This window comes from Pteropus alecto, unplaced genomic scaffold (assembly GCF_000325575.1).
Source record: "Pteropus alecto unplaced genomic scaffold, ASM32557v1 scaffold669, whole genome shotgun sequence".
Classification (NCBI taxonomy): Eukaryota; Metazoa; Chordata; class Mammalia; order Chiroptera; family Pteropodidae; genus Pteropus; species Pteropus alecto.
The window spans coordinates 313,316-335,128 of NW_006442554.1; the positions used below are offsets into that span (position 1 = coordinate 313,316).

The following is a 21,813-nucleotide window of genomic DNA, read 5'->3' on the forward strand; positions in this document are numbered from 1 at the left end:
GCGTCGCCATTGTCCAGGCACAGCAAGCTGGTGGTGGAGGCCCACGGCCACTGGATCAGAACCCTGGGGTGGGCCTAGCAGCTGTCGTGGCCTCCTGTCTCTCTTCAGGCTTCGCAGGTGTCTACTTTGAGAAGATCCTCAAAGGCAGCTCAGGCTCTGTGTGGCTGCGCAACCTGCAGCTGGGCCTCTTTGGCACGGCACTGGGCCTGGTGGGGCTCTGGTGGACTGAGGGCACCGCTGTGGCCCACCACGGCTTCTTTTTCGGATACACACCTGCTGTCTGGGGTGTGGTGCTCAACCAGGCCTTTGGTGGGCTACTCGTGGCTGTTGTTGTCAAGTATGCCGACAATATCCTCAAAGGCTTTGCTACCTCCCTGTCCATCGTGCTGTCCACTGTTGCCTCCATCCGCCTCTTTGGCTTCCACGTGGACCCATTGTTTGCCCTTGGTGCTGGGCTGGTCATCGGTGCCGTCTACCTCTACAGCCTTCCCCGAGGTGCAGCCAAAGCCATAGCTTCCGCTTCCACCTCTGCCTCTGCCTCCGGGCCCTGCACTCACCAGCAGCCTCCGGGGCAGCCGCCACCACCACAGCTGTCTTCCCACCGTGGAGACCTCAGCACACAGCCCTTTCTGCCAAAGTCAGTGCTGGTGAAGTGAGGGCTGGCAGTGGTGGGGGGAGACAGGGTGGGGAACTGGGTGGAGGGTGTTGGGCATCTGCAGGACCCAAGTTGCCACTGGGGCCTGGTTCCTCTGGGTAGGAAGTTTTCTTCCAGGTCATTGAGACTTCCGGAGGGTCATGGGGCTGGGTGGGCATCACAGGAACCCTTCCTTGTAGGCCGACACCACCTCCCTTGGAGGGGTTTTTAGAGCCACTTCCTCTAACCCCTTTGAGGACCAGGTTAGGGGTATTGTCATTCAAGGCATTTCTGTCTTGCACCCCCTCAGCCAGGTGTCCTGTTTCTCATGCTTGGGAGAGTACCTCCCAGCAATCCCTCCACCTTTGTAAGGACAAATTGGACAAAAATCCTATAGCTCTTTAGCAATGACTGATGCCCACCTGTGAGGTTCTGTTTCCCATAGCTCAAGGCCTTCTCTCTTCCCTTACAACCACACTGGATCACGTTAGCAGCTCAGTGTTTTCGTGGCCCTCAGGCAGCTTCTCTGATGCTGAGACCTTTGAAAATGGGCCTCTTGTGAGCACCCAGAGAGAGCGCAAGGGGCGAGAGAGCTGAGATTTTTGCATCAGCCTGTTCCAGAAGCAGGGACTATTTGGTTTTTAGTGGTTTAGGGATTTGTGTAATCAGATAATTAATGATCCAGGGTGTAGGAAAAGCAGGGAGAGGGAGGTCACTGAAGTGGCCGAATCTCATTAAATCTAAAACAATGTCAGTTGCCAGATACAGGGTTATTTTCTGAGATATCCTGAGAGGAAAAATAAAGCTGCCAACCACATTCATGCTATCCCACTGGCTAAATGAGGCACCCTTACTTCATGAGCGGGGGGGTGTCTTAAAGTTGCTGAAATATGGAACCTGCCCCCTGCACTCCCCAAAGCTTATTAACCCTTTAACTGTCTCCTGAGTGTGTGTGTGCGCGCGCGCGCACGTGTGCATGGGAGATGCCTGGGCTGTCTTTGCCATGTGTAAATAGGGCCGTTGGATCTTTATTTTTGATTAATTTGTTCTGGTTTTTTGGTTTGTTTTCTAAGGAACTGTAATGAACAAATGTCAGGATACCTAATGCCAAATAAAGATGTTGTATTTATTTAGTCCACGTGTAGCTTTCTGACCTAGGGGATCCGCTCTCTCTGCGTGGGCTCTGTTACTAACCCCAGGACTACCAGCCTCTCACTATTGCCTTTGCTTGCTCAGGACAGCCACCTGCCAGCCCATCCCAGCTTTCTGTGTTTTTCTTTCCTCCCCATTCCCACCACAGGTTGCTCACCAAGGTGAAGGGTTCGTAGCTGCTGGGATTGAAGATGCTGGCCTGGTCTCGTTCTCCCTTCTTACCCTGGCCCAGCCAGGACCAAACGCTCTAATCAGTATTAGGGGTAGGGGGAGGCAGACACCAATGCCCCTCTCTCTACCACCCTCCACATACGCAGGGCTGACACAACTAAACTCTCTGGTCAGGGGGGCCTAGACAAGACCCACCTCAGCCTCCAGCCCCTGCTGCCCCCACAGTATTTCTTAGGTGAGTTTTTACAAATAAAATGTGTTTTACAACTTGCCTTCTTGGGTTGAAAAAGCCTCAAAAGTGTGAGAGAAGGAAGCACTCTGGCCTCGTGGATATGATCCACTGAAAAGCTTTTATTAAGGGTTCAGTCCTGTTGCTTAGTTCGGGAGGCCTCGGCATTGGCCCGGAGTACAGCCCCTGGGGATGGGTAGGGGCGCTGCTGGAAGAGGGGCCCGGCAGCTGTCGTGTCTGCACCCGTCTTGGCCTCATTCCGCTTGGGGAGTCCTGTTGACCATGTGCCCCTGGGGGTGACAGAGAGTACAGGAATGTGGAATGTGGTAGGTACCCACCCCTCCCTCCCAGCAAACAACTGACAAGTGGGAGAAGGAGATAGTGAGAAAAAAAGAAATAGTCACTGGTACAGTGAGTCAAGGAAAGAGAAAAGCTTTCGTGAGTGGGTGTTACCTACCGGGGTGCATCTGAGTATGAGCTGGGGTCCATAGGGTCTAACTCTTCATCCTTCCGGCTTGCAACTGTGGAAGGAGGTAGGAGAGCGAGGTCTTCAATGTAGGCACAAGAATCCCCTGATCACTGAGCTTACCCCATCCCGGGAAGAAATGGAGCCCATGGCTGCCATGGCTGCAGTACCTTCTGCCAGGCCCAAGGTTCAGGCACTTGCATGAAAAGATGTGAGGGCTTCTGTACACCATGCACTCCCTGGTGCCTTGCTGCCTCACCGCAGTCTTGCCCTGCTCAACTTACCCTTCTTGCTCTTGGGGTAGGGAGACAGCTCCTCCCGGCGATGGTGGCGCCGTTCTTTTCCCTCCTCCCGGTCCGCCTTGTCATACCCGCGGTCCCGGTCTCGATCCCTGTCCCGCTCTCTCTCTCTGTCCACCTTGTCATAGCCACGCTCTCGGTCTCTGTCAGACTTCTCATGGCCCCGGTCTGACTTCTCGTGACCCCGGTCCAACTTCTCATGGCTCCTGTCCAACTTCTCATGGCTCCGTTCCAATTTCTCATGGCTCCGGTCCAACTTCTCCTCAGCATCTGGGGACACAAAAGCCTTTCTCCTTTTACCTCAGGGCCCAGTAGCTTCTGCTTTTGACAGCCTCTTTTGCCTGGGGCTAGGGCTAGGCTTTCCTGTCTCACCTGCCCCTCTGGATCCACTATCATCTATAGAGCCATCTATGAGAACTGCTAGAAGCACTCGAGGCACTGTTGGACCTGCCAACTCACCTGTATTATTGCTCCTGAGCTTCTTGGAAGATTTGGTAACGACGGAGTTGGGGTCATGTGGGGAGAGCCAGGACACGAGGTCTGTGTCCACATTCCAGTAATAAGGAAGCCCGCTGCTGGGCAGTGGGAAGGAGGGAAGGAACGTCAGCACAGATATCCTCTCCTTGTAACCTTAACTCCTGCTCCCCAATCTCTGACTATACCTACCCATATCAGGCCCCGCCAGATCTCTTCCCCTGTGTCCCCCACTTACCCCAAGGCCAGGAACAGCACCGGAAGGGTGAAGTCGGAAGTCAGCTTCCCCTCCCCCCTAGGTCCCCAGGCTCACCAGGAAGGGTCGAAGACCTTGTACCAGCTTGGTGGCAGGCCCTCCATCCGGGTGGCCTCATAATCCACAGGATCATCGTCATAGTCCTCAGCAATGATCTCTTCCTCTGGCTCTGCCAGGACAGATGGGAAGGAGGGGAACAGTAAGGATCAGGGAGATTCTCATCCTACAGTCCAGGCCTGCAGAGACACTCATATTCACATGGACAAGTGTGTGTGCCAGGTCTCACCAGCCATGGGACACAATGCTAACATTCCAAGTCCACGCATCTGAATAGTGGACTTACCAAAACATGTACCCAAATCTGTCCTGTTCCTGGGTTCAGATAAGATATACTGTTACCCAAGCCTATCTGGTTTCAGAATTTAGATAGGGATTCATCAAAACATGTATCCATATTCATTCAGTTCCCGAGTTCAGGGAGTATGTAAAAGCACACTATCCAAATCTATTTAGATAAAATGAGTTTGAACAAGCAAAGGGTTTATCTGAAAATATGTCCAAAAGCTCCCAAGCTCAGCAAACATGGGGTTTCTGACTCCTATATTTTGAGTAGCAAGAATTTGGATAGCAAAGGATTTATCCAAACACTGCTCTGAATCCATTTAGTTCCTGAGGCTTGACACATGCAGTTGTCAGTTAATATCAGTATAATAAAAAAAGGTGTATGGTGTCAACTCAGTACCTGGCCCTCAGTAGGCCTAGCAGATTTCAGGATATTACTGACAATGAAATGTATATGTTAGCAACAGCATAGTGCCTGTCACAATGCAGGCCCAAAAGAGATGTCAATAATCATCAGTATTGTTATTTTAAGCCTGGCATCCAACAGGCTTAAAATAAATATCAATAATCATTATCAGTACTATTAACCACAAGATCTATGCCCAGCACACATTAGCCTTGTAATAAATGTCACTTATCAATAAGGTCAAAATAAGATGTATTTTCCAGTGCCTAGCACACTGTAGCCCCAATTAGATGCTAGCTTTTACTGTTATTGACAATGAGGTGTAAATAGCAGTGGCAGCAGAGCAGGCCTAAATGATAGATCCTATCATTTTATACTGCTAACCATAATGTTTATGCCAGGCTCTTAGTAAACCCAAAATACATGTCACCAATTGATATGGTGAACAATAACATATCTCACCAGCATAGTGCCTGGCACCACAGTAGTCTGAAAAATGTTATCAGTATGGTAAAGAACAAAATATCAGTATCCGGCCACTGTCCTTGGCACACAAGAAACGGCAGTAGATGACAGCTATTTGACATGCTGTAATCACATCCATGGATTGATGGATGGATTGAACCTGGCATACAGTAGGCCCAAATAAATATCAGCTGTCGAGATTAAGGATGAAATGTTTAACCCCCAAATTCCTCCACCCCACTACCCCATGCTTGGCACCCAGTAGGAATGGGTGTCAGGAATCCACATTGTTAACAGTGAAATACCTGCCACCCCACTGCCTGGTGCACAGTAGGCCCAGCTAGGCATCAAGTGGCAGTATCAACAACAAAGTGCCTGTCAAGCCTGGCATGTGGTAGGCCCATCTGCTCTTAGCTCTCACCGGGCTCCAGATGTTTGAGGATGCCTCTCTTGGCCAAGCGAGTCTGAAGCGCAACGGGCAGCGGCATACCGAGTAGCAGACAGACCTAGGGGCGGATGGACAGACTAAAAACCAGCTCAGATTAAAATTCGAATCTGGATTCTGTAATCAAGCGCCTCCTCCCAGCATGTACTTATGTGGACCCCCCCCCCACCTACACCAGTAGTTGGGCAGCTAGAAGCAACGCTAAAAGGTGGAAGAGATAGGTGACAATATAACTAAACCCCTCACCAACCCTCCTCTTCAGGCGCCGCGCTCCAGAACGCAGTTCCTCTCCCAGGCTCAGGCTCCGCCCACAGCCGTAGGGGCCGAACGCGGCTCCCCGCGCCCCAGAAATGGGCTCACCCAACATCCCCCAAAGACTGCCGGGTAGGAAGAACCAAAGCGCTGGGATAGGGGTGCAGAGTGGAGCACCTCTTCCAGCTCCAAAAAATGCGTGCTCTCTGACATTACCAATACAGTCACGCGAGTAGTGGAAGGCTGTTAACCAGGCCGCCTCGCGGTCCTCGCCGTTAGGATCACCAGAACCACACGTCTCTCTTCTTGCAAAGCACAGAATAATCTTCTCTCCCCGAAACGAACTAGGCGACGGTCAGGCTGCGGGGAACAGATGACGCAACCTGGGTAACCAATGAGAGTGCGCCGTTGGCCAGACTTACGTTGCAGCAACCCAGCTGCGGTACTGGGATAGGTGGAAAGCTCAGGCGCCAGTATACGTTTACAGTGGGGGCGTGGCCTAGCCTTGGCTTAGGCAGACTGCGCGGCCGGACGCCGGCGCCATGGAGGAGTACGCTCGGGAGCCCTGGTACGGCGATGGGCACAGGCCTCGGGACTGTTGCTGTGGCACCTCGGCCAGCTGTGGGAGGCGGGCGGGAGCGGTACCGGCCCCAGAGCGCCAGCGCCCAGGAACAGGAGACTCTTAGTTGTCTCCTTCCGCTACCCTCCACTTGGCTCCTCCCATTCGGAACCGTTAAGAGGGGCCACAACCGTGTGCCTGGAGAACCACTCCATGTTTCCCCTGACTACGTATTTCCCAGCCCCTATTTGTTAACCAAAAGAGACACGTTGGTCGAGTCCATTCCCGCCGGGGGGTGGCGAAGTGTTGAGCGGAAATCTCCAGGGCCACTACGCCTGGTTTTTTCCCTAGGTCGCTTTAGTGAATGGGGGCGGAGCCTGGATCCTCCCCACAGTCTGCCCTTGGTTTTTCCCAGTTGTGCATGGGGAGGGGACGGAGCTTGCTTGGATGTGCTCATTGTCGGAGAAGGGGGGTGCGACCCATCCTCCTTTAATAACAATACTAGCTAGTTAACAGTTAGGGATTATTTAAACGTCAACTCTGTGTGTATCAATTCATTTAATCTTTGATAGTAAAGTGGTTGGCTAATTCCGTGGTTGACTGCAAAGGGGGGTGGGCGGGCGGAGAGGGCAAAGACTAATATTTTTCCTTCCTTGCACTATTTCTTGCTTAAATGAAGGGGAAATAATCTCGTTATTTAAAGTGCTACTTCCCATTCGGTTCCATTCGGTTGACGGTTCCTTCTAGTTGAAGGTGTCGAGGTGACATTGAATAGGAGGAGGGCTCACATTTACCCCATCCTCCCCTTCACACTTGCAGCCCATGGCGAATTGTCGATGATTGCGGTGGAGCCTTCACTATGGGTGTCATCGGTGGCGGAGTCTTCCAGGCCATCAAGGGCTTCCGAAACGCCCCTGTCGTGAGTCCTGGCCTTCCCTGGGTGGTTCGGGGGTCATGAGAGCACAGGATACTGCTCTGAAAACTGCTTAGAGCTGCCAGTCACGCACACTTAATCATTCTGGTGCCTGCTTGCTTGCTATGTCCAGGCCTGGCTCCAGGATCCCGTGTTTTGGAGAACTGCAAACATGGCCTCTGTCCCTCACCCCACACCGAACTGGAGCGCCTTTGTAGAAATGCTGTGCTGTCTATGGCCATGCCACCCTGAATAATAAGCCCGATCCTGTCTGATCTCGGAAGCTAAGTAGGGTCAGGCCTGGTTAGTACTTGGATGGTAGACCACCTAGGAAGATCAGGTGCTGTAGGCGTAAAAAATAAAAATAAAAAATAAGGGATTGTAAGCTGACAAGGTCCTTGCAATCTGTGAAGTCAACCAAGGGTTGCCTCGCCTAAAAAAAGAAAAAAAAAAAGAAATGCTGTGCTGTGAAAAAGTTCATCACTGTTGACATAAGAACAGTAAATGTGTAGAAAATTTTTATGAGTTTATTAGAGTTTTTTTTGAGCCAAACAGAGGACACACCTGGAAGCAAGATCTCAACAGACTGAGAAAAAATGCTTTCCAGAGTGAGAATTTGCAGTTTTATATATTTGGAATTAAGGAGGGAACATAAAGACGATTACGTGAACTCTGGGAGAAAGAAAGGCTGGGAAATCTCTGTGATTAGATAGAATTACAGGATAGTTAACAAGATTATGTGTTCTCTTATGGGTGGCTGTGCTTACTAGGGGGTCAGAAAAGTAGGTATTTAAAAGGTGTGTTAACCTAGATGCACAGAAACAATGGACAGGGCTCTCTTAAGGCAGATAACCTTTTATTAGGGAAGTTACAGGCTTGAGGTGTGACTACCCACCATGACCTGCCCAGTGAGGAATTTATGATCTCTCAGCTCATCCTGTGAGGTTACTTTCTGTTAGATTTTATTACAGAGCCCCTTTTTCATCCACACCACCAAATCCTACATGTGTATGCAAAGCCAGACAGATTTTACCTAGAGGCAGATTCTGGGTCAGAAACTTGGACAGGGGAAGTGGTAGCTTAACTGGCAGAGGAAGGATAGCCTTAAAGTTAAGAAAATGCTTTTAATTTAACATAATCAATTCTGTCTCTTTCTCTGACACCTCTTTCTGAGAGATCTCATCAAATGTCATACTTTGAATGCCATCCATTTGCCAGGGTCTCTGCAATTTCTATATCTAGCCCTGGATCTTTGCCCATATTTCTCTTTCTCATCCTCAAGGTCTCAGCACAAATGCCCCCTCCTTAAAGAGGTCTTTCTTTACCCTTCAGCTGCTATCATTTCTCTTCATCCTATTTCCTCTAGGGTGTGTACTGCTTTCTAAAGTTGTCTTGTTTACCTGTACCCTTGCTCAGCATCTATCTCTAAGAGGGCAGGGGCCAGGTCTACATCGTTAACTGCTGTATCCCAGCATACAGCATGGTGCTAGGCACATAGATGCTCAGTAATCATTGAATGAATGAGAACTTCTCAACCCAGCTCTGGGAACACCTATGCTGGTGTACTCTCCAGCCTCCTAGTTCTTGGCCACTTCTCCACATCTCTACCCCTGATATCCCTAACAGGACTCGCACCCCCTTCCCTCTCTGCAAAGCTGAAAATCCTGTCTGCCAGTGGTCTCAGCCCTGCTCTGACTCCCCTCCTCCTCACTTCTCCCAGGGAATTCGGCACCGATTGAGAGGTAGTGTCAACGCTGTGAGGATCCGAGCCCCCCAGATTGGAGGTGAGAGGCTTGGGGAGACAGGAGATGTGATGGCATAGTTGGTGGTGTTTGCTTCTATGAGTCTAGACTGCAAGATGGGGGGGTCCAGATTTGAGTCACAACTCTGCCTGGGACTTCCTGGGAGAGTGACATTTCTCAACAATTTAATATGAGTGGGTTCTGGAGTTTAAGTCCAGACCCTGGCTCTTCTCAGATGTGTGACTTTGGGCTAATGACTTAACTTTTCTGAATCTCATCTGTAACACAGGGATGTCAATAGCAGTAAACACCCTAGTCATTTTGTAATTTATATAATTTACATAACACTAAGTGTCAGTTGCTCTGCTAAGCACTTTAATAATACTAACTAATTTAAAATTTCAGAAGTCAAATAACTCTCAGTCCCTAGATCAGGTCCTGGCATACAATAAGGCCTTAGTAAATATTTTAACTTATCACATTGTTAACTGGCTTTCCTAACCTGTTTCCTTCTCACTGAAACCAAGATCAAAATTCTAACTCTGTGTGGTGGTTATGAAGATCAAAGTTGCTCTGTTAAAAGCCATATAGAAGGTAAATGTGCTTGTAAACACTTGTCACCTCCCTATGAAGGAGAAAGGAGTGTCCATGGTGATTAGAGACAGCCTGAAGGAGTTGCCATGGGGACAGATATGGGGAATATCCCCTAGGAGTTCGCTATCTCTCTTTGCATCTGGGTTTTTCTCCTGTCTTTGCCAGAGCATTCAGGCCTTGGAAGTCCCCAGTCTCTGAGCTGTGGATTCTTAGGATTTCCCTGGAACACTAATTAGGCCTCTGTCCTGCTGCAGGTAGCTTTGCGGTGTGGGGGGGCCTGTTCTCCACCATCGATTGTGGCCTGGTGCGATTGCGAGGCAAGGAAGATCCCTGGAACTCCATCACCAGTGGAGCACTGACCGGGGCTGTGCTGGCTGCCCGCAGTGAGTGCCCTCAACCCTGGCCCCAGCTTCTTCCACCCTGTTCTGCTGGCCCTCATCTCTCTCTCCCTGCCTTCTCGCTTCTCCAGGTGGTCCATTGGCCATGGTGGGCTCAGCAATGATGGGGGGCATCCTGTTGGCCCTCATCGAGGGTGTTGGCATCCTCCTCACTCGCTACACCGCCCAGCAGTTCCGCAATGGTGAGTACCTGGTGAAGCTGGTTAGGGAGAAGTGGGAGATGCTCTGCCTAGCCTCCTCTGCTCACCTTTACCTGATTCTTCCCTCTCCAGCACCCCCGTTCCTGGAGGACCCCAGCCAGCTGCCCCCTAAGGAGGGTACCCCAGCCTATCCCAACTATCAGCAGTACCACTGAGGAAGTGACCGCCTATCACCACCACCTTGGGAGCTCCTACTCGGTTCCCTCCCCGATGATCTACCTCGAAGGGAGGGCTGGCTCCCACTTGGCCCTGGGACCCTCCAGAGAGGGCCTCTACTCTCTCTCTGAGCCCTTGTCCCAGGGAAGGGGTGGGGCACCCCAGCTGCTCTGATGGGTCCCCCTCTCTCAGGGCACCCCAGCTCCACACACATGTAACAAGCTCTCACCCCAGCCCCTTCCCATGGTACCCTGACGAGTATTTAAAGCCAGTTTTGAAATGCTTGCATATGTACTCCTTGAGTCACCTACGGGAGCCCCTCCTTAGGAGAAAGAGCAGAGTCCTCTTTAGGGAATCAGAAGCCCTAGATTTTGGATTCCCACAGAGAGTGGGCTGTAGTAAATGTCTGTGGGATGAATGAGCAGGAAGGGAGTGAATCAAGATGTGAATAGGTACATGAATAAGCATGTGTGTGGGCCAAGTGATGAATCATAAGCAGACAGAGGAACAGGCTTGGGAAAGAAGTAAGGGAACACAAGGATTGCTGGGGTAGGGGGGTGGTTCTGCACTAAACACCCCTGATTCATTGTTCCCCCAAAGCCCCCATTGCCAAGGCTGGGAAATCTGACCTCACAATGAACTCTGACATTCTGGATACCAGCCACCCCATTAGTGTGAAGATAATCCTCCACATGGCCTCACCATGGACCTGGGATGAGAATAGGGATCAAGGAGACCCAGCCTCCTTGAAGAAGGTGCCCTGCGTCACTCTCGTCTTCCGTACCACACAGATACTTCTGTTTTGTGATGCTCAGTGTTGTCGGTATTTCTTTTTTTAAGGGCAACCACAAAATAACCAGAAATGACTTCATTTTGGGGTGGAAGAGTTATAGGAAAGAGATTTTTCTGGATGAATATCGGCCCCAAATACTATCTCTTCCATGTAAACCCCTACATGTGCGAGGTAAAACATTGTCTCCACTGGGGTGCAAGTGCTCCAGTGCAAATGGCCTCATGGGAAACATAAAAACTGTTCCTTTTGTGCAAGCCATGGCAAAGAGGTGGAAATGCTTTTATACAAAGTCACTCACTTGAGGTGCAAATGACAAGTCTCAGGACCTCTCAAGGCTTCAAAAGGGACCTGGTGGTCCTCAGTGGTAGCAAAACTGCAACACTGCCTGCTTGATTGACTCAGTGTCAGGCAGAGCCCAGCCACTCGAGTGAGGCCCTCGGGCGGGGAGGGCAGGGTAGGGGTAGCAGGCACCGTGTACACAGCTCTTTGAGTGTCCCAGCCTCAAACTCAGCTTCACACGCAAGCCTTTGTACGGCCTGGGTGCCAGTCACACCCAATGTATCCCAGGCAGCGACCCTTGTATTTCCAGGCCGCTTCCTTTGGCCCCACCCTGCTCCTATCAAACACCATCCCATTAGCTCCTCCGAGCCTTTCCCTTCCAGGAGTTAGCAGGCTCCATCCCCCTCGGGCTGCAGTGATGCTCACAGACCCTAATGCCTCCAGGCTCCGCCTCTCAGGCCCCACAACCTTCCTATCTTTCGGCTCTGTTCTCCGAGGGCCAGTCCCTACGCATCTCCCTGGTCCCCACCAAATGGGCTCCGCCCCAACAGGCCCCTTGGATCTACAGCTTCCTGGCCCTCAATAGTCTCTAGGCCTCTTTGCATCTTTAGACCCTTCCCCCTTCCTAGGCTCAGGCCCTGCCCTTTAAGGTACCTCCAAACCCCAGGAGCTCTGCCCTCTTCCCTGGGTCCTGGTTCAGCGTCCCTGGTCTGGAAGGCGGCTGGACCCGCAGGGTCATGAAGCAGCTACTGGCGACTTGCAAGGCCTTCTGCTCTGGCTCTTCGGGCCGCTGGCTGGGGCCGTGGGGGGCGAGGAGGGTGGAGAAGGGCGGGACCAGCACTGGGTTTAGAACCCAAGGTTCCAGGCTCCGAGTGAGAGATGGAGGATAGCATTGGACAGTGGGTGGGGCTCCGTGGGGAGCCTGGAGTTCTTGGCGTCACCGAGGGGCTAGCCCTCAGGCCCCGCCTCTTGGCCGGACCGCAGGCCCGCTTCTCTTCCCAGAAGAGGATGGGGACTTAGACCTTGGAGTTCCTACGGGCAGGGAGTGCAGAGACCGAGAGAAGGCGGGAGTGAGGAAGAAACAGAGATGAAGGCGAGAAATGGAAATTGAGAGATATACATATAGGGAGATAGAGACACTAATGGAAATGTAGAAAGATGAAGGCAGAGAGAGACGAGATAAATGAAGAGACAGAGACAAGAAGAAAGGGTAGAAACAGTAAGAGAAGACACCGTGTAAGGGTCAGAAATACATGTAGGGACGTGGGAAGAACTGCGTCAGAAGGAGGCAAACGCAAGAGAGAAGGCGAAATGCTGGTGTAGAGCTGTGAGCTGGATTCAGGGGCTGGACCGCTAGAGAGCTATCAGACCCGGCCTCAGACCATCTGCCCACTTACCTTCTAGCTGAGGGACCTCAGAGAGGCAGAAAGATACTGACCTGCACCCTTGCATCATCTCTCTCTCCCTCTCTCGCTGGCTAGATCGCTCTCTCTCATCTCTAATTTGCTTCCAACATCCTTCCACCAAGCATTTCAGCTGCTCTTCCTCAGTTCCTGTCTGTCTTCCCTGCTTCCTCCCAGCCTTAGCCCCTTCTTATCAGTCTTGATCTCAGTCCTTCTTCAGTTCTCTCCTTTGATCTTCCTGGCTGATGGCTCTGTCTCCCTGTGGCCTCTGGCTTTGTCATCCACCTGTCCACATGGTGGGGGATGGTAATATTTGGTGGATGAGGAGGGTTACAGAGGTGGATGGAAACAGGGAAGAAAAGGGGATAGGGTGGGGGAATCGCCCTATCTACTTTCTCAGGCACAGGCCCTGAGAGGATGGGGAGAGAGACATAGAGAAATCAAAGACAGGCAAAGAGAGAGATACACCAAGAGAAAGAGAAGTCAAAGTTTACAGAGATATCAAAGGAGAGACAGAGCTGTAGAAAGAGATACTAGGAAAGAGAAAAAGCAGTACAAGTAAAAAGAGGAAAAGAGGATGAAAGTGAGGAGATAGAGATGGAGATTGGGAGAGTCGGATAGGAAAAAAAAAGATATAGAGGGGAAGAAAAAGTCAGAACAAGACAGAGAAGTGAGAAGGTTGTGCAGAGAGAGGGAGAAAGTAAGAGAAACAAGAGAGTTGGGTGCACACACTTTGCCCTGAATCTGAGGATTGCTCATCTGAGTTCTTATGTCCTCTGTTCTTCTAGTGGCATTTGGAGAACCAGGCCAGACTGGGCAGGATAGCTCTAACGTTCCCACCCCCACTGCCTCGGGTCATCTAGGTGGGTGGGAGGGTCACCTCCCCTGGAGATACACCTTTAGAGATCTGTGCTCTGATGTTGGGAACTGGGAATCATCTCAAGGAATTCATTTAGGGCCAACCTCTGGAGCTGACCGATGGCCATCTTTGGGGAATCAATCTGCAGGGTCATCAGATTGCCTGCAAGCTTGTGGAAGAAGAAAGATATACTATTCAACACTTCTGAAGTGATCAAAAAATCTTCCTTTTGTTACCCTCATTATACATATGAGGAAACCGAAAGCACAAAGAGGTAAAACAGCTTGTCCATGGTTATACTGCCCAGAAGTGACAAAGCTGGGCTTTATATCTTTATTTATAGTGCTTAGAGTTTCAGCGATGTCATTTGCAACATAATTTCCAGGACAACACATTATCAGTCGTGATTACAGATGTCATTGGAAGGATTTTCTCAGGCCATAGGCACAATTTCTGAGTCCCCTTTGTTAAAGTAATAATTTCAAGGACAGACTTGCTTAGTGGAGATCAAGTTGGCAACAATCCTGGGCATTCACACAGGGCTCTGTGTTCATACAGGAGCTCGAGACAAAGTTTCTCACTTTAACACCTCACCAAATCAGATGATGTGAACTATCTTCATGATGAAGAATGGAAGCTCTCCTTCCACAGCTTGCGAAGGCGGGGGTGGGGGGGCATCTTCTTTCCTCCTTAGAATCCTTTAGTTAATTATGAAGACACAAGGCTGGGCTCTGAAATTTTATTTAGTGAGCATTGGAAAGAAAAAACAATTAGGCCTAAGGAGCTAAATTTTTATTGCAAAATACGAAGGATGAGGCCAGAGAGAATTTTTTTTTTTATTTTAGTGAAATAACATGTATTTTCCTTTTTAAAAAGGAAATTTCTATTCCTTTAGGATTTGCCCCCAATGAACCCCGTTTCCTTAATAATTTCAGTCCACACAGGTTCTCTATACACTCCTCATTTTCCTCAGGCTGGAGTCTAACTTCTGGGGACTTAGAGAGGACATGGGAGAATGGACTGTCTTTGGAGATCATTTCTTCACACAAGTATCTTCTGAGATGTGCCAGGTCTTCAGGTGTTAATCCATGCCTATGCTCTGCTTTATCCTTAAAACTGGCTATAGGATACCTCCAGGTCTAACTCTCTCTCAGTTAAATCTATTTTCCCTAGGGTAATAGGAAATATTGCTTCTCTCCCCAGCCATAATGGGAGCTTGATGGTTTTATAAGGCCCATCTGCTTAGACTAGCAGTTCCCAACCTTTTTGGCACCAGGGACTGGTGCTCCTATGAGAATCTAATGCATAATCTGAGGTGGAGCTGAGGCGGTGATGCTAGCACTGCGGAGCAGCTGCAAATACAGATGAAGCTTCACTCACTTGCCAGCCACTCACCTCCTGCTGTGTGGCCCAGTTCCTAACAGGCCATGGACCTGTACAAATCTGCGGCCCGGGGGCTGGGGACCCCTAACCTAGACCATCAAACAGACATGTCTACCCCAATAGACACAGTCAACGTCAAAATACATATAACTGACAAAGGATGAACAGCCACAACATATAAAGAACTCCTACAAAACAAGACAAAGACAAGCAACACAATAGAAAAGCAAGCAAATGCTAAGAAAATATTTTTACAAAAGAGACTCAAATGGCCAATTATATATGAAAATAATGCTTACAGTAAGTCAGGGAACTATATATTAAGACATCTAAATACTATTCATATCAATCAGTTGGGCAAGCTATTTTAAATCTAATAATACCAAGTGTTGATAAGGAATTCTAGAAACAAGATGTCTCATTCACAGCTTATGGGAGTATAGTGAGAACAACAATCATTCTGGAAAAGTGTTTGGCAGTATCTACTGGAGCTGCATATATGCACACTTATCACTCAATGATGTCATCTCTACATATACACCTAACAGAAATGTGTACAAATGTTAACCAAAGATACCTACGAGAATGTTTATAGTAGCTTTATTCATAATAGCCCCAAATTGAAAACTATCAAAATGCACATCAACCAAAGAATGGATCAGTAAATTGTGGTGTGTTCACACAATGGAATAGTACAGAGCAACGTGTTGGAGACAAATTTCTGCAGATTTCTCATGTTCCTGCGTGGTCCAGGCCTTCTGAGCAAAGGTCATATTTGAAAAGCAGTTTTGGAAATTGGAGATAGTGTATCCCACTGGAGGGATTTAGAGACAATTAGGATAATAAACCTAGAAATGTGCCTCCTATCCAACCAGGAGATTGTTTACATTCCAGGGTAAAGAATAATCTCCATCTATGGAGGAGAGGACAGCCAGATCTGTCAGCAGCTTCATAAAAGCCCAGTCTCCTAATTTCAGGTTCCTCTCCTGTAGTGCAACCTACTGCATGCAAGGGAAACATCTGGCCTCATGCAAACTGGGGCATGAGGAACCAATGCAAGGTACTGCTCTGGCTGCCGCTTTTTGCTGTGAGTAATAAATGATCTGTTTTTCTGACGTGTGTGTGTGTGTGTGTGTGTGTGTGTGTGTGTGTAAAATTATGGCAGGCTAACTTGTTAGCTTTTGCATAGTGTAAAACCTCAGGTTCTGTCTTAACAGCATGAAAATGGGACATGATTCCATAGTGTAGCAGTTAGCATGTCTGCTTTACACACAGAAGGTCCTGGGTTTGTGCCCCAGTGGAGCCACAGTCCATGGTCTACAGCCGTGCCACCCTGAACAAGCCTGATCCCGTCTGATCTCGGAAGCTTAGCAGGGTTGGGCCTGGTTAGTACTTGGTTGGGAGACCACCTAGGAAGACTAGCTGCTGTAGGCATAAATAATGATAAATAATAAAAGAAAAAAAAAACACCATGAAAATGAACAATTGTAATTCCATGTGCGTAGCATGGATGAATTGCCCAGTGTTGTACAAAAGAAGCTGCTAGACATAAAAGAATGCATACCATATGATTGTCTTTATACAAAGTTTAAAAATCAGGCTAAATTAAACCATGCTGTTACAAATCAGGGTGGTGGTTACCCTGGTGAGGGTGCTGGGGTCAGTGATAGGAAGCGGGCACAGCGGAGACACATGAGGTGAAGTGTTAGTCATATTTCTTAATCTGGTTGCCAGTTACATGTGTATTCAGTTTGCGAGCATTTATCAGATTGTACCTTTCTGACATGCACTTTTCTGTATGTACATCATGCCTCACTAAAGGTTTAAATATGAACTAGAGCCACGTGTATCAACATGGATAATTCTCAAACCTACAATGTTGAGACAGAGAAAAAGTCTAAGACTGCCATGTAGAGTAAGATATTTGTTTTAAACAAGTTTTTAAAAACATTCAAATAACATATGCAGTTTATGGATTCCTAATTACATAATAAAATAATAAAAACATGCAAGGAAATGATTCACAATAAATTCAGAATTGCAGTTACCTCAGAGAGAGGGAGAGGTATAGAATTGGGTAGAGTTTCAGCTGGAGCTGAAATACTTTTGTTTTTGTTTTTTAAGGAAGAAAAGACTTGAGGCAAATGACAAAATGTTGAGATACGTTGGAAGAAGAGTTCCCAGGTGTTCATTATATTATTCTCTTGTACAGACTATTATGCATTTGAAATATTTAATAATTTAGGAGAATAAAAAGAATCCTGCTGGCATTAAATTGAATTTATATATTAATTTGGGGACACATTTATCCAATGTTGATTTTTCATGCCTGGAACATTATCTGTCTCCTCGTTTATTCAGGTCACCTTTTTTACTTCTGTAAAAATGTATACAGCTTGTACTTTTCTTGCTCAATGTAGTCACAGGAAGTTGATGAATTTTGTTACTGTGATGAACTGTATTTTTTTCTATTAAATTTTCTAATTTTTAATGTCTATAAAGGAAGACTTCAATTTCTTGTTCGATCTTATTTCTGGTCACCTTGCTTACTTCTCTTATTAGATCTAAAATTTTTTCATATGATCTCTTGAATTTCCTAAGTAAATAATGTCAAGAGCTTCAGCCAATGGCCACCAGGAACACACCATTAGTTGAACAAAGTTGGGTTTGCATTGCAATGAGGGAGAAAAGCACATCATGGAGAACCTTGGAGCATCTCAGTAAGAGGGACTTTAGAAAAGATATGAGAAGATGTAGGTTTATGTTAGATGATCTCAGGGGAGGGTTAAAGGAACAGGACTTCACTCTGGATTTGGCTGCTCTCAGAAAGTCGGGGTAATTCTATGATGAAGTATTTCAGTAATTCATATCTAGAAGGCAAGAGGAATGAAGCAATAACTAATATGGAAGCAGAAGACACATATTAGACAGGACAGAGAGATGTTTGGTCATTTTGTGGTTTGGACGATGTTCATGTTTTTGTCTGTGCCCAGACTTGATTACAAAGTGATATGGTTTTTGTTTAGATCTCTTGCGGTCACAGAGTGGCCTTGTGTGATATTGATATGTTGTGGAATTGTTCATGTCCAATAGGAGAATGCCAAGCCTTAGCTGTTAGTGCCAAGCTAGCCTCTCATAACACCAAAGCCTAGATGATAGCATCAGGCCAGCTCCTGGATATCAAGGACTGCATTTCTCTTTTTTAGTATCCCGTTTGTCAAAAGTTAGTGTTGTGATCACCCTACAGAGATAAGATGGACCCCCTACACACAAAACTTAGTTTGGATGTTCAGCCTGATGATGCCACACAGGTACCAAGAAGGCATGAAAAGGTTTATTAGTCACATAATGAGGCTTTCTGGAGATATCAGGGGGAAAAAAAACCTGATTTGGGATTTTATTGTGGTTAAGGGATGGGGCTGGAGTGAGGGAATCCCACACACAACCAAAGCTTGGGTGGTTTGAACTTCCTGCCAGTGCCAAAAGAGGGGGCGACCCAGATTTTCTTATAACTTGCCCAGATGTGAAGGAGAGGGTAAAGGGGATGGGTTGAAGCTTAAAAGTTGTCACCAGGTAAACTTAAAAAATGGAGTCAGGCTCTTTATTATAGTTAGATGAAGTCAGACCATAGTACACAAATCTGTATATTCTGATCTCTGCCATTGCTGAGGTTTTGCCAATCTGGAGGTGGTTCAGAGAAAGTTGTCTGCAGTAGGACTAGGGCTAGTTTCTCCTGCTCCTTCTGTTGCAGGATGAGTTGTTGACTCCTCTGATGTGACGAAGGTTGTACAGTGGCATTTAAATGTACCACAGGCAGTTACCAGAAACAGTGATGACTGGTCCTTGTAATAGAATAGACCCTGGAGACAAGGACCTAGATGACTAAACCCAGGCCATGGAAACATGTCCCAAAGCCCAACTAGTCTCTTGGGGAGAGCCAGGTACCTTTTCCCTTTAGCCTCATCAGAAATCATTCTACTTGACCTATAGTATTTATATAAATGTAGAAGAAGTGTTCACTAAAACATAAACTGCCCCCTTGACCAGCCAAAGGAAATCAAGGGTTATGAGCTTGTTCATGACAAATCTGGTAATGAATTTAAATGTAAAGTGGTTTGTTGAACTTCTGGAGTAGAAGTTGTGTCATTTGTGACATCTGCTAAAGTCAGAGACAAGTTTGGGGCCACCTTTCCAATTATATTATCCCCACTGTGGGAACTGCAGCTCATATGAAGAAAGAGTCAGTTGTCCCTACTGGGAGTCTTCTGAGAATCTTGTGCTTGTCTCATTTTTGGAGCTTTCTGGAAATCCTCAGGGAACACAAGAGGGACGTAGTTTTAAATATCTGAATGTCTGGAACAATTATCCTGAATACACAGGGTAAATTAGTGTGCAGCAGGCAGATTAAGCCTCATATATCCTCCTGGAGCACAGACTGTATTGGGAGTACATGTATAATTTATCATAGCATAAAAAAGACAATTCATATCCCTCAAGAGGGATATATTTCTTGAATGAAGTTAAACAGTAGTAGCAAAACAGGCTGGAGTTTTTCTGAAGAGAACAAACTGCCCCAATGTTAGCCCCCATTCCTGATGGGCTAGGCCACACTGATTTAGTGGTAATGACCTCAGCAGAAAGTCTGTGAGGCCAATGTCCAATTTGTACAAGATAAAGGTTTGGGATTAATTTATTGAGGGAAACGTAAGTACCAGAAGAGACCTATAGAAATAAAGCTACCTTCTAAGGTATTTGAAAGAGCAGCTATATTAAATTTTTGTCAGTTTCAAGTAGGGGTGTGTGTGTGTGTGTGTGTGTGTGTGTGTGTGAGAGAGAGAGAGAGAGAGAGAGAGAGAGAGAGAGAAGAGAGATTGATTTAGCAATCAAATTCAGAGAAGTAGTCATAGTCTGAGCAAACACTCAAGAGAAAGTTTTGTTTTTCTCTTAAATGACAGAGGGAGACCATAGGATATTGAAAGTAACAGGGTGAGAATAAGGGAGATCATACTGAGAGGTATTTTAGTTGGTTACTAGAGAGTGTCAAGCTATAAATATAGTTAAAATTAATAGTGGAACACAAAGAAAAAAAGGTACTGAAGAATCAGAAAATTAATTTTTAAAATATATTTTTCAGTTACTGTTGACATACAATATTATATTAGGTGTACAACATAGTGATTAGACATTTATATACCTTATGAAGTGATCGCTCGCATGAGTCTAGTACCCATTTCTAGTACACTAAACAGTTATTAAAATATTGACCATATCGGAAAATTAATCTTGTTTGGTGGTTTGGGCAGAAGTTGTCCATCTCTGCAGTCATCAGCTTCTGGAGAATTCCTAAGAACCCTCAGTTTGAAGCCTATTAATAAGGTCTTTTCTATTGAGGCTCCAGAGAGGTTTTCTCTTTGATCACGCAGGCTTTGTTTAGGTGGATACTTTGGAAATGCAGAGCATCTGGAGGCATCATCTGGATATCCATTAGTATTAAATAAGATTGGCCTGTAACAGGGTATAGACTCTAGGTTTTGAAGTGAAATTACAAAACATGTGGGGGTAATCTGTTATTAACTCAGAAGTAACTACAGGTGGTCCCCAGAGGGGTTAGATCTGATTGCTAGCAAGGCTAATGGCAACACTTTAGGCCCTGGAAGTTTGAGGGTTTCTCAGAAGTTTGTTGATTTTACTTTTAGAATTCCATTTGGTCTATCTACTTTTTCTGAAGAATATGGATGATAATGGCTGTAGAGTTTCTGAGGGCTAAAACTTTACAGAGTTTTTAAATAACAGTTATTTAAATAAATGCAATGCGTGTCTCTGTTAATGGAGAGGTAAGTTGAGATACCCCCAGTCAAGAATAAAAAAGCAAGCAATTTCCTCTACCATTTCAGGAGAAGCTCAACACACCTGGAAAAGAAACCACAACCAGACGTGCTCATAGCCCATTTGGAGGTATTCAAAAATGCCTCGAATCTTTGGTTCCTACCCATGTCTTGCCTTGTCTTTGCCATGACTGTGTTATTGGGGGTATGACATGTGAGAGGATCATCACAGCAAGACCCTTAAAATTATCCCATCAGTGCTGATTCGGTATCAAGGCCAATTTATCTCTGCAATTGTGGCTGATATCATGAAATGTTTTTGCTAACGTCCTTGCTTCTCATGGCTAGCTCAAGTAATGACAAGCTATACAGAAATTCCTTCATTCGTTGTCTGTTTTGATAAGGGTTCCTATAGTGGCTTCAGATGAATATGAAGTTATCACTGTAAAAGTCTAGTTATGTTTCCTCTGAAAAGAAAGAGGAAGAACTGTGGCTTCAGGAAAACACAATTTGATGTAAACATACGCCAAAGAGAGTTATTATAGCCGATTTAAACAATAATTCAGGCCCTTGACAATTTTATCAAGGCATACTGTTAAAAAGTCAGCACTTATTAATATCCAAATACAGAAATGAAGAGGAGGATGTCTCTTTCGTTAAATAAACTGATCTCTTTCTTTTAGATAGATAAAACAAACCATCGACTTGTTACTGAACTCCAGCTGTTTGCTGCTTGGGTTGTTCTATTCAAGAATTAGATGTGGTTGTTAGGTAGTTTTATTTACTTGCAGCAAGTAAAAGAGACAGGGGATTCATATCCAAAGCTCTGTTTCCCCAAAGGGAGGTTTAGCCCCATTGCTTATATACGCTTTTTGGTTATTACATGCTGATTTCTTCTTTGTAGTTGTCTACACTTATCTAGTTGGGTTCAGGTAAAGTTCATCTTGTTATAGCTGAGTCTGCAAAATGTTGTGCTGTATTTTACCATTTAGTAAGAGCTGCCTAGACCTTGAGAACCTTGTTCTACCTAACATCTTTATGCGGATTTCTGCCCTTTCTGTTCTAAGGCATCTCTCAAATGAACCATCTTGTTCATAGTATAAATTTCCCAAAGTGGT

The 21,813-nt window shown here is 46.6% G+C and overlaps 3 protein-coding genes and 2 pseudogenes across 11 annotated transcripts in view; 4 read left to right on the plus strand and 1 right to left on the minus strand.

The window, feature by feature from the left end:
• Positions 1–2,115, plus strand: part of SLC35A2 (solute carrier family 35 member A2) — an 8,948-nt gene extending 6,833 nt beyond the window's left edge. Inside the window, exons 5-6 of the mRNA XM_015597750.2 lie at positions 5–637; positions 1,935–2,115. Of these exons, the coding sequence (XP_015453236.1) occupies positions 5–637; positions 1,935–1,962 (661 nt within the window). The 3' untranslated portion in view covers positions 1,963–2,115. The remainder of the gene's footprint in view (positions 1–4; positions 638–1,934) is intronic.
• Positions 2,116–2,288: 173 nt separating this feature from the next.
• PQBP1 (polyglutamine binding protein 1) lies at positions 2,289–5,958 on the minus strand. Of its 5 annotated transcripts, none has more exons than XM_006922746.3 (7): positions 5,808–5,958; positions 5,316–5,400; positions 3,739–3,850; positions 3,411–3,523; positions 2,937–3,221; positions 2,644–2,707; positions 2,289–2,476 (listed from the first exon to the last, which is right to left on the minus strand). In XM_006922746.3, the coding sequence occupies exons 2-7, from the start codon at positions 5,380–5,382 to the stop codon at positions 2,320–2,322; spliced, it is 798 nt and encodes a 265-aa protein (XP_006922808.1). In that variant the 5' UTR covers positions 5,383–5,400; positions 5,808–5,958; the 3' UTR covers positions 2,289–2,319. The 5 variants fall into 5 exon arrangements, with proteins under 5 accessions (XP_006922808.1, XP_006922807.1, XP_015453269.1 ...); XM_006922745.3 differs by having other exon boundaries at positions 3,411–3,526; positions 5,808–5,957; XM_015597783.2 differs by lacking the exon at positions 5,808–5,958 and adding an exon at positions 5,590–5,692.
• Positions 5,959–5,996: 38 nt separating this feature from the next.
• Positions 5,997–10,436, plus strand: TIMM17B (translocase of inner mitochondrial membrane 17B). Of its 5 annotated transcripts, none has more exons than XM_006922747.3 (6): positions 5,997–6,159; positions 6,970–7,069; positions 8,784–8,847; positions 9,654–9,782; positions 9,869–9,979; positions 10,070–10,436. In XM_006922747.3, the coding sequence occupies exons 1-6, from the start codon at positions 6,134–6,136 to the stop codon at positions 10,150–10,152; spliced, it is 513 nt and encodes a 170-aa protein (XP_006922809.1). In that variant the 5' UTR covers positions 5,997–6,133; the 3' UTR covers positions 10,153–10,436. The 5 variants fall into 5 exon arrangements, with proteins under 5 accessions (XP_006922809.1, XP_024896177.1, XP_024896176.1 ...); XM_025040409.1 differs by having other exon boundaries at positions 6,028–6,159; positions 8,690–8,847; positions 10,070–10,212; XM_025040408.1 differs by lacking the exon at positions 5,997–6,159 and adding an exon at positions 6,554–6,622 and having other exon boundaries at positions 8,690–8,847; positions 10,070–10,212.
• On the plus strand, positions 7,294–7,415 carry LOC112471791 (annotated as a pseudogene).
• Positions 10,437–16,185: 5,749 nt separating the features above from the next.
• On the plus strand, positions 16,186–16,304 carry LOC112471796 (annotated as a pseudogene).
• The last annotated feature ends 5,509 nt before the right edge of the window (positions 16,305–21,813 follow it).